The 14,852-nt window shown below is 40.4% G+C and overlaps 1 protein-coding gene across 10 annotated transcripts in view; it reads left to right on the forward strand.

Annotated features, from left to right (window-relative positions):
• EVL (Enah/Vasp-like) overlaps window positions 1–14,852 on the forward strand; it is a 164,263-nt gene that overhangs the window by 99,443 nt on the left and 49,968 nt on the right. For all 10 annotated transcript variants that reach the window (XM_077269451.1, XM_077269492.1, XM_077269476.1 and 7 more), the window contains exons 3-4: window positions 254–431; window positions 13,227–13,299. In XM_077269451.1, the coding sequence (XP_077125566.1) occupies window positions 254–431; window positions 13,227–13,299 (251 nt within the window). The remainder of the gene's footprint in view (window positions 1–253; window positions 432–13,226; window positions 13,300–14,852) is intronic.

The raw sequence follows: 14,852 nt of genomic DNA on the forward strand, positions 1-14,852 counted from the left end.
CAAAATGAGAAACGGGTGAAAAGTGCAGCTCCCCGGCTCCTTAATCATAAGATTGAAGAAGGACAAGATTGCTTTAATAATAAAAAGAAAATAAAAGTCACGATTCCTTGTTGTTTTGTAAGAAGGCAGCCATGTTTTTCAGATTTTCTTATTAATGCACCGTCTGTCAGTAAGTTTCCAGCCTCGCTATTCTGTAACTTTCTATCAGGATCCTCTGCTTCCATTGTGTAAATATCACATTTCTTCCTTTCAGGTAGTCATAAACTATTCCCTGGTGAAAGGTCTGAAATATAACCAGGCCACGCCAACCTTTCACCAATGGAGGGACGCCCGACAGGTGTACGGCTTGAACTTTGCAAGCAAAGAAGAAGCCACTGCTTTCTCCAATGCCATGCTGTTCGCCCTCAATATCATGAACTCACAAGACGGAGGTAAAAGCATAAAAAGTCATCACAATTTCATTTAGCCACCTACACGCCAACTCGCGGCACGCTGTTCCCTTACGGAGGGTTTGCCACACTTGTATCAATACTACTACACTATACCTGCACTGATACATTGTAGCAAACTGTCGTAGTGGTTTGTGTTGCTAATGTCCTTAGTCCTCAGAGGATAGTCTAGACCGGATACCATTGTAGCAAACACTCATCCGTGGAAAGTGTTGGTTATCTTCAGGTTTTTAGCATCTGGATGTAAACAAAATTATTTCCAGTCATTGACAGCACGCAAGTGGCGATCTGGAAAATAGAGAAACATTAAAACATATACCGTATTTGAAAAATGCACTTTTTGTCATTACACAGTGATAAATCTTCATAAAAAGCTAGAACGCCCCTTTAAGGGGCTGTAGTATGATGCTGGCCCTTTAAATGCCTGATACTAAAGAAAAAAAAAAGTCCAAAATTAGGTTTCTTTTAGTCCTGAACTGGTATTGAGGGGCAGTTGGAGATCCAAATTCATTTATTTAATAATATGACTATGCTTGCTTAAAGTTACATATTTTGCAAAGTCATCATCATCCGGTAAATGTGAAGATGATGTAGTAGTGACATCACAGTAATGACACTTGTCACATGTCTCACTGATGGAAACAGGGAAAAAAATAAATGACACATTGGTTAAGGACAGCTGATTCGCCACCATGAGCAACAGCATTAACCGACGAATGGTCATTGGTTGAGGCACGAGGTTCGTTGTTTATTCCAGTAAATCGGAAATGTTAAAATCCACTAATAATCCATCGTTCTGTTGGAGATCCAGTATTACGTTAGATCTGCTGTGCTAATATACAAGTGTGTTGTGAATTCTGCTCTTGGGCTCCATCCGGTGGTTGTAAGTGGTAGCGCTGCTGTCTCTGAGTCGCAGCATTTGTCAGGTGTGTTCACTTTTTGCAATTCTGACTGGGCTATTTAGCCTTGCTTGACCCTTTAGTCAGTGCCAGTTGTCCATTGTTCCTGGAGGATTCACATCCTTTCTTGGTCTCTCCTGCTTTGCTGTTCATTTCAACAAAGATAAGTTCTGGCCTTGATTTTTGCTGTCCACATGCTGTGGCCTTATTGTTCAGTTCTTTTTCATGTTTTTGTCTTGTCCAGCTTGTTCTGTATAAGGATTTGTTTAGCCAAGCTGGTATCTCTGGAGATGCAGATATACCCTCCATATCTTTAGTTAGCTGTGGAGATTTTGTATTTTCTGTGGTGGATATTTTCTAGTGTTTTAATACTGACCGCATAGTACTCTGTCCTATCCTTTCTATTTAGCTAGAAGTGGCCTCCTTTGCTAAATTCTGATTTCAGTCTGTGTATGTTTTTCCCTCTCCTCTCACAGTCAATATTTGTGGGGGGCTGTCTATCCTTTGGGGATTTTCTCTGAGGCAAGATAGTTTTCCCTTTTCTATCTCTAGGGGTAATTAGTCCTCCGGCTGTGTCGAGATGTCCAGGGAGTGTTAGGTACATTCCACGGCTACTTCTAGTTGCGGTGTTAAGTTCAGGGTCTGTGGTCAGTACAGGTACCACCTTCTCCAGAGTACGTCTCATGCTGCTCTTAGGCCACCAGATCATAACACGAGTGCTTCTCACAAAAGTAAATTAAATTTTTTATATTCTATTTCAGTTCTTCAATACAAAAAGTGAAACTCATATATTATATAGAGTCATTACAAACAGAGTGATCTATTTCAAGTGTTTATTTCTGTTAATGTTGATGATTATGGCTTACAGCCAATGAAAACCCAAAAGTCCTTATCTCAGTAAATTAGAATACTTTATAACACCAGCTTGAAAAATGATTTTAAAATCTGATATGTTGGCCTACTGAAATGTATGTTCAGTAAATGCACTCAATACTTGGTCAGGGCTCCTTTGCATCAATTACTGAATCAATGCGGCATGGTATGGAGGCTATCAGCATGTGGCCCTGCTGAGGGGTTATGGAAGCCCAGGTTGCTTTGATAGGGCTACACTTGTTGATTGGCTACATTGATGATACGCTTGTATTAGTATCTCAAGAAGGGCTGTAAATTGTAAAATTGTTTGTATTTACAAGCTCTGACAAAACCCATTTAAGAAGATAGAAATGACCCTGTCATTTGACTCATAATGCCCAAACTAAGGGTAGCATCGATCACTCTATGGCTGCAGCCAAGCATAATAGTCTCTGCAGTTTCTTTACAAATGTGGCTTCCCCCAGCATTGCTGCAGGTGACTGACAGATCTCTCCCTTGTGGGTACATAAGCATACATGCATATATTCTAACTACATTTTATCCTCAGCGTTTCAGTGAAAAATATACCTGGCCGCAGTTTGGGAGCACAAATCAGAGGTCAATTACCGTTTAAAAAAAAATGCTCCCAGAAAAAGAAAACTCTTCTCTTGTCCTTTAGCAATATGTATATAGTGTACTGTGCATGTGCCTAAATACTTCCTGCTCGCTGACTTCCATTCTGATCCACTTTTGAACCACTTGACTGCAATTCGCCTAAGGCCAGATTCACACAGGGCGTTTTTTCAGCATTTTTTTTCTGCAGCAAAACCTGATCTCTTGGCAAGAAAGAAGCGGCAGGAAAAAAAGCATGTTTTCTTTATTTTTTCTTGCTGCACTTTCGGTGGGGGTTTTGGCATGTTAGATTTGTCTCTTGTACATGCGGTAAAGTTTACTATTAAGAAAAAAAGTCCTATTATATAGAGTTAAGTTTTGGCACAAAAAACGCAGCAAAAGTTGATACCTGTGTTTTTTGGTGTTTTTTTTACCACGTATTCATTTCAGTGGGTGAAAAACATTGAAAAAACGCTGAAAGAAGTGACATGCTCCATTGTGCAAAAAAAAAACCAAAACATGCAAAGCACAAAATCCTGATGACAAAAAAAAAACAAAAACTGTGTGCATTAGATTTCTAAAATCTCAGACTTTGCTGGTACTGTAAATTTGCATTAAAAATGCTGCAAAAAACCCTTTGGCTTTACATCTATTTTCATCGTTACATCCATGTAAAATCAGACTGGTTTCTAAAAACTAAAAGGCGGTAACTTTTTTTTTTTTCCACTGACTCTCAGTAATGAATCAGTTGAAAACTTCAGATTACATTAAACAAAAACAATTATTCAAAAACAAAAAAGTAAAAAAAAACTAAATTGCGAAAGACAAACAAACAAATATTCTAACAAATCTCTAAAGAAAAATAAAAGTATAGTTGCAGAAAAAAAATCTACAAAATCTAAAAAGATGATTTTTAATTTACAGCTTTTTAAATTTACCGTAAGACAAATCTATATTATATTTTGACTTTTTTTGTCTTTGTAAATCTGGTTCCTTTTCTGTATTTTACTCTGACAAGTGACATGTGATGCTGGCTATAGGGAGGCAAGGTCTGATCCTGACAGACAGCTCCTGTTTCAGTCTCTGGAGTCTGTCTATTCGGATACATATATGGTCTAGCTGGACTCCCGTTCGCTTTTTCCGTCACCGCTGCCCTGATTGGAGGACTTTCTGTCCAAAATATCCCTGGAAGTCTTTTGGGGGCTTAATTCTTGGCTTGGCCACTATCAACCTGACCTGTGAGTATGCTTCTCGTTAACCTCTCAATGACTTAACATTACGCTGCATACCGGACACGTGCTAAACGTCTCATTCATAATGTCCCATTGATTTATTGACCTTATGTATTCATTTTTAATTCCCGTAACTTTCTTCTGAAGGTTTGGCATAAAATATAATATTAGCAAAAGTAAATATTATAAAATATAAAAAACTTTCAAAAAACTTTTAAAACTTTTAACTAAAAGCAATGACTGGGAATACGTCTCTTCTTGTTCGATTCTTATTCCTGCCATCGCGGAAAGCTGACAAACTATATTAGGGGTTGTGTTATAGACAGAGGTTGTGATATTTGTGTGAATGGATCTTAGAAAATGTAAATAAATAGGCTGTAAAATAATTGGAAAATAAATATTTGTAAAAAAAATATGATAATGTTAGTAAGAAGCATAATAGAATAATTATGAAAAAAATAAAAATACAGAATACTACCACAATAAAAAGTACAATACGAATGTAAGATATACTAATGATAAATAGATTAAAAAATGCATTACAATGCTAATACAAAAGAAATAATTTAATAAAACTAATTTATAAGAAATCTAGGAATACATCATAATTGTAGACTTTTTTTCTTTGTATGTTATTAGGGATTATGTACATTAATATAATTTATCAGTATTAACCTATTTATTTTAGTATTTTCATTTTGCCCCATCATCATATGCCATATTATGAATCATTGCTTCTAGGGGGAAACTAAATCTGTAATCCAGCACAATATGGCGGTGCAATAGTGCTGAATATGCATTTGGAGCGGTAAGGACTGGAGTAAGGATTCTGCGTCCCTTCGTACAATCTTGGCCTGCACACGGAGCTTAAATCAGAGGAATACTGTGCAGGATGTATTTCTCCAGCCCGCAAGCCATCATCCATAGAGATAATCCATAAATGACACGAGGAGGTTCCATAGCTGTTACATAACAGGCACAAAATTAAGTTTTTCATTAAATGTGACCCGAGGTGTTCGCACATCACTGCGTCGAGGCGTGAGCATGTGCTAAAAATATTTCCCAATAAGCTCGGTAAAACAGAAATAGCTGGTTGTATTTAGAGCAGTGGAACTCTAGAAGAGAATCCCTGATTTGTTGCAGGCGAAGAGAAAAGGGGGAATTTTCTTCCGTAGTTTACAAATGGAGATTTAGATGTAATTGAATACTTTTTATCTACAGGACAAGTTACTTTCTACAACTGAAATTTTTCCTGCATTTATGGAAACACTGAAATGCACAAATTTCCGGGTTTTGAAGACTTGATATATATCCAAAATGTATAATTAAGATACTCTGCAAATAGTCTTGCTTTAAAGAAAAAAAAAAAAGTTGCCTGCCGTTTTGTGTACAGTACACAGCTGCATTGCAAACTTATGTATTTCCATGGTTACAAATTACAAAACTCCAGTTGGCGTTGGACCTGTAGTCATGTCTTGCTCCACGCTCTACATCTATATACAAGAGAGGGAGGAGAGACAAGGTGTACCAACATGGCGTCCAGTCCAGGTGACTAATACAGGGCTCCTACAGGTTGGCCAAGCCCTTTTGCCAGTAGTTAGAAAGAAGCCGAATTTCCCATCTATGGAAGATCTGCATGCTGGTTAGAAAATGGCTGGGGTGAGACTCCCGCTCATACACCACAATGGAATGGAGTAAAACGACGGCAAAAAAATCAGACTCCACAAAGGTTCAATAATAGTGTACTGGTTTATGTATACAGGTCCTATGCAGGTCTATGGCGTCTCCATGGTCTCAATTTTCTTTTATTAAAATATTGGTGAACCTACTTTAGTTTAAATGCCTTTAGGGCAGGGGCGGGCAATTAATTTTCCTGAGGGGACACATGAGAGACCATGACTGTTGTGGAGGGCCGAACCAATAGGCTGAAATTAATTCTACTCAATATTTTTTTGTTTGTATCACTTAATATTGAGCAGAATTAAATATGCTGACCTCCATTTGAGCCCGCCCACAGCCCCTTCAATATACTGTTCGAGCCCCCACACAGCCCTTATATACAGCATGAGAACCTATAGCTTCCCTATGTTCAGCATGAGAACCCATAGCTTCCCCATGTTCAGCATGAGAACCCATAGCTTCCCCATGTCCAGCATGAGAACCCATAGCTTCCCCATGTCCAGCATGAGAACCCATAGCCTCTCCATGTCCAGCATGAGACCGCATAGCCTCCCCATGTCCAGCACAAGACCCCATAGGCTTCCCATGTCCAGCACGAGACTCCATAGCCTCCCCATGTCCAGCATGAGACTCCATAGCCTCCTCATGTCCAGCATGAAACTCCATAGCTTCCCCATGTCCAGCATGAGACCCCATAGGCTCCCCATGTTCAGCATGAGACCCTATAGGCTTCCCATGTCCAGCATGAGACTCCATAGCTTCCCCATGTCCAGCATGAGACTCCATAGCCCCATGTCCAGCACGAGACTCCATAGCTTCCCCATGTCCAGCATGAGACCCCATAGGCTCCCCATGTCCAGCATGAGACTCCATAGCTTCCCCATGTCCAGCATGAGACCCCATAGGCTACCCATGTCCAGCATGAGACCCCCATAGGCTTCCCATGTCCAGCATGAGACCCCATAGGCTCCCCATATGTCCAGTATGAGACCCCATAGGCTCCCCATATGTCCAGCCAAATATCCCATGCACATGAAAAAAAAAATCACATACTCACCTTGATCCCATTGCCCAGGCACTTTTCTAGTGCCTCTGCTCTATTCGGTGCACTGACTTTCTGGGGGCGGGGGCTGGCAGGATGGTGAGGGCAAGGTGCGGCCCATAAGTCACTGGTTTCAGCCCCCCGAGTTGTCTCGGTTCACGGGCTGGACTGGGACAACCAGAGGGCCAGATGTGGCCCGTGGGCTGCACTTTGCCCAGGTCTACTTTAGAGAATGGAAAAAAAATAGTTGCAAATGCTTTTGCAACTGCATGTGAAACGGTTTTTTACCCCTTGTATTTGCTGCCATAGGGAAATCTCCTTAAAAAAATCTCTTTACTTTATTGAAACCCTTACGATTGCCCTCAGTCACATGGATTCATTGTGGGACTATAAAGACCTATTTTTAACAGACTATTTAATTAACCTAATCCATTGAGCAGTTTCGGTAAGGCGATCTCTTGGCTGGCATTTTCATCGTCCAGGCTCCTTTGTCTAGAGATCCGGATACATCTCTGGAGGCCACATGTGCTCTCCAGAAGACTGGGTAATGAAGGATAAAAGTTATTACAGGGTTTCTCGTTGTCTTCATTTACTCTTAGTAAATACTTTGCACATTAGAGTAAAATGTGATTATTGTAGCACCCAATGGTCTGATAATCCAGCAAATAAAATCCTGATGCCAATTAGCAGGAACCGTCCTCACTGGTTGGCAATGTCTGGCTTCTGCCGGGATGTGCTGGGACTGATAGGTGAATGACTGAAGCATCACTACAATGTTGTTTAAGGGGTTTCTAAATCTCAAAATGATGCTCCCTGATACAGACAGGCATTGACCAAGGTCCACAGATGACCGAAATGTTGGCCATTATACATACAGGGAGCTTTTGCAGTTTGATTTCATTCCCAGAACAGCCACTTATGCATTGGGGTTGGAAAAACAAAGGCTAATAAATTGTATTTCTTTTTTCAATGCCATTTTGGGAGTATTTGATTTGCATTGACTAAATTCTTGGCCAGAATTTGACTGAATCTGACAAATCCTGAGTTTGGCATGTTCGCTTATCTTTAAGTGGCGGACAAGTAAGTCCTTGGGACTGATGGACATAGCCAAGAGCTGTAGGATCTCTGTTAGTCCCCTAGACTAGAGCAGAAGTGCATATGCTTATCTGCTGCTCAATACAATTGTCGAGCTCAGGACCCTATTGTTGTGAGCAGTGTAGGGACCCCAGCAATCAACTTCTGTGCATAGGTGGCAGTTTTGGTGCAATCCCTTTAAGTAGAGAGGATTACAAGCATGCATGTTGTAGAGACACGGGATCAATGGGTGCTCTCGTCCGCTGGCCCGGCTGTCTTTAGAAAGACTGCATGGACCAGTGCTCATACCACTGAACGCCCACTCTCTCTCGGGTTGACTCTTTTCTAAGTCTCACTTGTGTTTGAGCCAAGATAAAAGGTTTTGGAGCTACGCATTATATACATGACTGGAACGTGGCTGGACCAAGTATCTCCGATAGGCATTGATGAGATGTATGGTGATGGGTGACTGTGGGTTATTTAAAGTATTCATGAAGGGAGGGATAAAATATCCCAATTATGGAATCTTCTCTCACCACAAGTGATGAAAAGCCATGATAAGAATGGTATTCCTCCGCCCATACATCACCACCCGCGTTTGCTATACAGCTCTTTGGACAGTTCATTACCTCTAGTCTGCCATCTAGTGGTCTAAAACTCATTCATGCTTGAGAGGAAGGACTAGAAAATGTTTTCTACACTAGTCTTTGTGCCGAATGTGCTGCAATATGATGCTCTAAATTCATTAGGAATCGTGCACCTATTATTGGAGTACCCCTGCACTTCTCCGATGCCGCAGAAGCCAAGCTACCTCAATTAGCAGCATGGAAGTGTTCACAGCCTAGGCCAGCGGTGCAACCATGCCGCTGGTCCGATCTGTCAATGAGTAGCACTGGCAATTAGAAAGCTGGAAGGCAGAAGAAAGAGCTCTTCTGAAGACAAATTGAGAAAAGCCTTTTGACCATAACCAAAAGGTGGGAATGTTCAACCAGCTAACTGGTTGCTTTTATAGATCCTATAGGGTTAGGTTTGCTCCTTGTCTAGCACATGATTTGACAAAGGTTCCTTGTGGTAGAAGTATCAAACCATATGGATTAATAAAGTGATGAGCAGTTTGCTGTCCCAGGACCTTGACTTTTGCATGTTTTATTGGAGTTTTATGGTGCATCATCTTTAAAAGAAAACCTTCTGTTTGCTGGGACCTCAGCAATCCCAAGCATTGGGTTCTGTGACACAGACATGCCACCGATCCGTTCCTTGTGTATGGGACTGTCTCAGATCACAAAGCACTTCATTCGACCTACAGACAATGAATAGAGTGATCACCACTCTGTTCCAAAACCCATTTCTGGTGGGACCCCAGCGATCAGCAGTTCATAGTTTAGTCTGTGGATAGATAGTAACTTGTGAATATTGGAGTGACCGTCAATCAATGGCAACTTCGGATGGTGACACCTGCAGCCCCAGCCATGTTTAGGAAATCAGGCTCTCCTAATGGATCAGTTACCCAGCATTGTGAATGGTCTTCACTTCTGCAGGGAGGATGTTGAATATACATTGCCCCCAATTAACAGTTTTTGGCATAAATCTGTTTGAAAAGTAAAATGTTTGCCCTACTCAATATTTCACATAAATTGGGTGACTTTTAGTGTTTATACACCACTCACCGGCAGGTCTGACATCTTTCTGAACAGTGCCCAGAGCTTAGCTAGGTGGGGGTGTAATGGATGGGGTGTGACCGTGTGGCTAAAAAATCAATCATTTTATGTTGCAAAAGTGGCTCCAACAATCCGGCAATCTTCAGAGCAGCGCTTGTAAACTCCGCTTTCCTTGCCTAGGAGACTTGCTACCACCGAGAGACTGCAGAGGTGGCCGGTAACCTGGGCAACAAGCATATGCAGTACAGTTAAAAGTCTCTCTGTTCTTGAGACCGGAGAAGATATTTATTAACAAGTAAATTGCAAAGTTGCATGTTTGTAGAAACATTTTGCATTTTTACCTATTCATGAAGATAAAACAACCCCTATAAATGGTTATTCCATTCTTCCCATATGGGTATTGCCAGATTACTTCTAATATAAGTTTGCATCTGAAAAGCTACCGGAAATTTAGTAAAACAGTATATTGCCAAAGCTGTTGTTTGGTTTTTTTTAGAACTATTCAACAATACCCATCTTTGAAGATGGGAATAACCCCTTAAGTGAACGTAGAGTTCCCAAGCACACAAGACCTGGAAAACAAATCCAATGAGTACTATAATTATAAGAATGAAATTGCACTAGCAATTTTAGTTTGATATGAAACTATTTGTTTAAACACATTTCCACATTCTACCTATTCGAATCTCTGCAGCCTGCTGCCACCACTAGGGGGCAATCTATAAAGTTAGATCAATGATCAGCTGTGTGTAGAGAAATGAGCCCACACAGAATTGTCCCCTGCCGGCTGCAGATCTATCTTATAGAGAAGAAATACAGAGTAGGAGCTTTACTTAACAACCATAACTTTTGGGTTTGCTTTTTTTTTTTGCATAATTTCATTTATTACCCCCATTAATTTAGTGACAGACAGCTGCGCTAAACAGTGACACTTTGCAAGGGCCAGTAATGAATTATCCTTCAGTGCACACGAACTGCAGTAAAACAGATGTACAATAGCCCTGAACGTGGGCGGTATAAAAACAAAACCGTCCATCAAATAATAATAGGAGCCAAGATGAAATATTAAACTATCCCAAAAGATAAGAGGCGGCGAGCTCAGTCGAAGAAGAAAGAAGAGGAGACAGATGGGAAATTTACACAATTAATATTTAATTTTAAAGATGCAGTGTTTTAGAAGCCGATACCTTATGCTCTGTTTAACGGTTGATATTAGGATGCCTTTTGGCAGATTGATTTTTTTTTTCGATTTTTTTTTTTTTTCCCCTAAAATTTTCACCCTTTTTTTTTTTTATTTACTTTTTTACTTTTGTTTGTGAGTAGAAATGTACAAAGAAAAAAAAAAAGCCTGAATAGAAGGAATGATAAACTATTTAGGTGGAGATGCCGTCCTGCGCTGTAGTGGGGGATTTGGTTACAGCGGTTGTAACCTGGCACTCTATGGGAGGGCAGGCGAGGAAGGGGAATGAATAGAATCCATTGAACATTGCTCAAAGGCCTTGTATAGCATGGTCAGCAAGGAATGGGTCCTTCATTGCTTCTGTCTGTGCCACTGCGATTGCTTCGTCCTTTGCAGAATGTCTTGTAGGTGATGGGGCTTTTTCTTTATTTTATCATTCATTTATTGTTTGTTAACTTACGATTTTGGTTACTAATGCTGTTCTTTGTGTAATTATTTTCCTTATATTTCGTGTAACGTGTTGAGCAGTTTTTGGTTATTTAAAAGTCAGGCTTCATCATCGTCTTATTATCTCACTATGTCATCCGGTTTATGATACTTGTGTTCTGTCACTTTTAATATTTCGGCTGTTTCTTCAATTGTTTCATAACAATCTTAGATTTTTAGTAAATACTGTCTGATCTGAAAGGGAACCTGCCAAGTTTGAGTCAATATGAATTAAATGTAGAGGGTGGGGAAGTGCAGATGATCTATAGATCATCCCGGTTATCAAGGCGGCTCACAGTACTCTAAAATATATATATATATACCGTATATGTATATATATATATATATATATATATATATATATATCTTCAGCCCTCCACAATCCAGGGTCCTAGTGAGCAAACAATACTTATTCTTTACTTGTCCGTGCTGTAGAGATGTGGTTTAGGATATTATATATAGACGCCTTTCTTTGGATTAGTATGATGCAGCATTTTCCCATTCCGATGCATCGTATGGTAGCTAATAGTGAAATATAACTTGTATTTATAGACAATCTAATATACGCTGAGCAGGATGCCGGGGGTGAGCAGTAATAGATACTAAATGGATGACGGATCTGATGGATGTTACTGCACCTGAAAACAAATCCACTCTGTAATAATGGGACTGCTGGTGTTTTGGTGGGGAGAAGGGAAGAAATGTAGCAGGGCTGAGTTTGGCATTTGACCGTTTGACTTTTTGCACTGTGATAACCTGCAGAGTTAGAATAATATAGTAGGTGGGAAACCACAGATTATTTATTGTGATGATACAGGGTCATGACAGGTGATCATTGTGGCCTTATAACACACACGGATCTGTCCCATCTACACAACTAGAGCTGCACCTATGTATATAGACAGACTACGTACATCTATACATATGAGTGTACACATACTGTATATACATACTTCTATATGTGTCTACAGCGGCTCATGAAGCCATGCATGCAGTCAGAAAAGCAGCAATGCATTGAAAAAATTGCTAAAGCCACTTTCTTCACCAATTAATTGAACTTTAGCATAAAACAGAAATTAAGCAAATTTTTGTGCAACTTGTAGCAGCACAGAAACAAAATATTGCACCTTTTGGTCCCAATGTCTCATAAATAAGTGTGAAGTACATTTTATACACCTCTTCTATGTCGCATTTTACTCCAGTACTCTTCATCAAGTCTAATGGATAAAACGCCAGCCTTGATAAATGCGGAAGTGACATCTTCCTCAGGTCCCATTAACATGTCCAATTTTTGCATAAGTGTTCTATTCTGCAATCCTTAAAAAAAAAAAGCTATATTTCCAATTTGCAAATCAAACTCGCCAATTGAAGTGGGCCTGGAATACAGACACAGATGCCATGCAAGTCGCATCCAGTGACTGTTCGCTAGCAGAAAGGTGGGAAGGAAACAGCCATCTTCTTTTTTTCTCATGCATAAAAACGGACAGATGACACATGGACCATTTATTTTTACATAGAAGAAAAAAAAAAAACAACCTGGTGTGAATTCAGACTAAGACCAAGTTAATAAGACCATTTTTGGGATTAGGATTATTGATCATTACATTCCTCACTTTAGCTTTCTTTTTCGAAGACCCAGAGAACAACAAGTATGTCAGAAATTCTGTGGCTGATGATTAGCGGGGAGATGCCAGGCTAACTATGGCATGGCTTAATATTCCACCGCCACAGCGGAATGACATGTTTATGTCTCATAGAGATGCTTGTGTATCTGTCTCCATCATAAAGACTCATCTGCATATCTACAGAGGGAGTTATGGAAATGGAAAGAGGACAATCTGGATTTGTGTTCACGGCAAATGTGCAAAATTATCGAGTCTGACAGCTCCCGGCTAATAGGAAATGAGTCACTTATATAGCAACCTTAAAGGGGACTTCTACAGTGTCTTGTGAAGAAGACCTAAAGGTGGGCGGGGCTAATACACATTTTAGGATTTATGTGGTTTCTTAAACTGAATTGCAATAAAGAGCAACATCTTGTTTTTTTTTATATTTTCTTCAGGTCCTCCAGCTCAGCGCCAAGTCCAGAGCATTCAGAATGGACCCTCTCCAGATGAAATGGACATCCAAAGGAGGTGAGAATTTTTTCCTATAATTTTCCAAAGTATAAGTAATTCCTTGGGTGCTGATGCAAGATTTAAACAAGGGTCCACGCCTAATATGTGTCATTGAGCTTGTGGGCCTGGGTGCAAATGTTACCCATCTACCACGTACAGCTACACCCATTCCAGGTAGAATTTGGGTTAGACTTGACATTTGTTATGTGCATTCAACCTTGATTCCAGGTTACATCCTGTATTATACCCCAGAGCTGTACTCACTATTCTGCTGGTGCAGTCACTGTCTACATACATTACATTACTGATCCTGAGTTACATCCTGTATTATACTCCAGAGCTGCACTCACTATTCTGCTGGTGCAGTCACTGTGTACATACATTACATTACTGATCCTGAGTTACATCCTGTATTATACTCCAGAGCTGTACTCACTATTCTGCTGATGCAGTCACTGTGTACATACATTACATTACTGATCCTGAGTTACATCCTGTATTATACTCCAGAGCTGCACTCACTATTCCGCTGGTGCAGTCACTGTGTACATACATTACATTACTGATCCTGAGTTACATCCTGTATTATACTCCAGAGATGCACTCACCATTCTGCTGGTGCAGTTACTGCGTACATACATTACATTACTGATCCTGAGTTACATCCTGTATTATACTCCAGAGCTGCACTCACTATACTGCTGATGGAGTCACTGTGTACATACATTACTGATCCTGAGTTACCTCCTGTATTATACTCCAGAGCTGCACTCACTATTCTGCTGGTGCAGTCACTGTGTACATACATTACTGATCCTGTACTGATCCTGAGTTACATCCTGTATTATACTCCAGAGCTGTACTCACTATTCTGCTGGTGCAGTCACTGTGTACATACATTACATCACTGATCCTGAGTTATATCCTGTATTATACCCCAGAGCTGCACTCACTATTCTGCTGGTGCAGTCACTGTGTACATACATTACTGATCCTGTACTGATCCTGAGTTACCTCCTGTATTATACCCCAGATGTCATGAATCCCAATGGCTAGGGATAGCAAGGGACAAGCAAAGAATACAAAATATCGAACGAGCTCTAGGGTGATGGAACCTGGGCTGACCGCTGCCCTACGCCTGACAAATGCAACTAGAGATAGCCAGGGAGCGTGCCTACGTTGGTTCTAGACGCCACGCACCAGCCTAAGAGCTAACTAGTACTGCAGAAAAAATAAAGACCTCACTTGCCTCCAGAGGAATGAACCCCAAAAGGTATAGTTGCCCCCCACATGTATTGACGGTGAAATGAGGGGAAGGCACACACATAGAGATGATATATATAGGTTCAGCAAATTGAGGCCCGCTGTAAACTAGAAAGCAGAATGATACAAAAGGGGTCTGAGCGGTCAGCAAAAAAACCCTAATCAAAAAACCATCCTGAGATTACAAGAACCCATGTGCCAACTCATGGCACATGGGGAGAACCTCAGTCCACTAGAGCTACCAGCTAGCATAGAGACATAATAAGCAAGCTGGACAAAAAACCAACAACTGAAAATCAGCACTTAGC

This window comes from Ranitomeya variabilis, chromosome 1, assembly GCF_051348905.1.
Source record: "Ranitomeya variabilis isolate aRanVar5 chromosome 1, aRanVar5.hap1, whole genome shotgun sequence".
NCBI lineage: Eukaryota > Metazoa > Chordata > Amphibia > Anura > Dendrobatidae > Ranitomeya > Ranitomeya variabilis.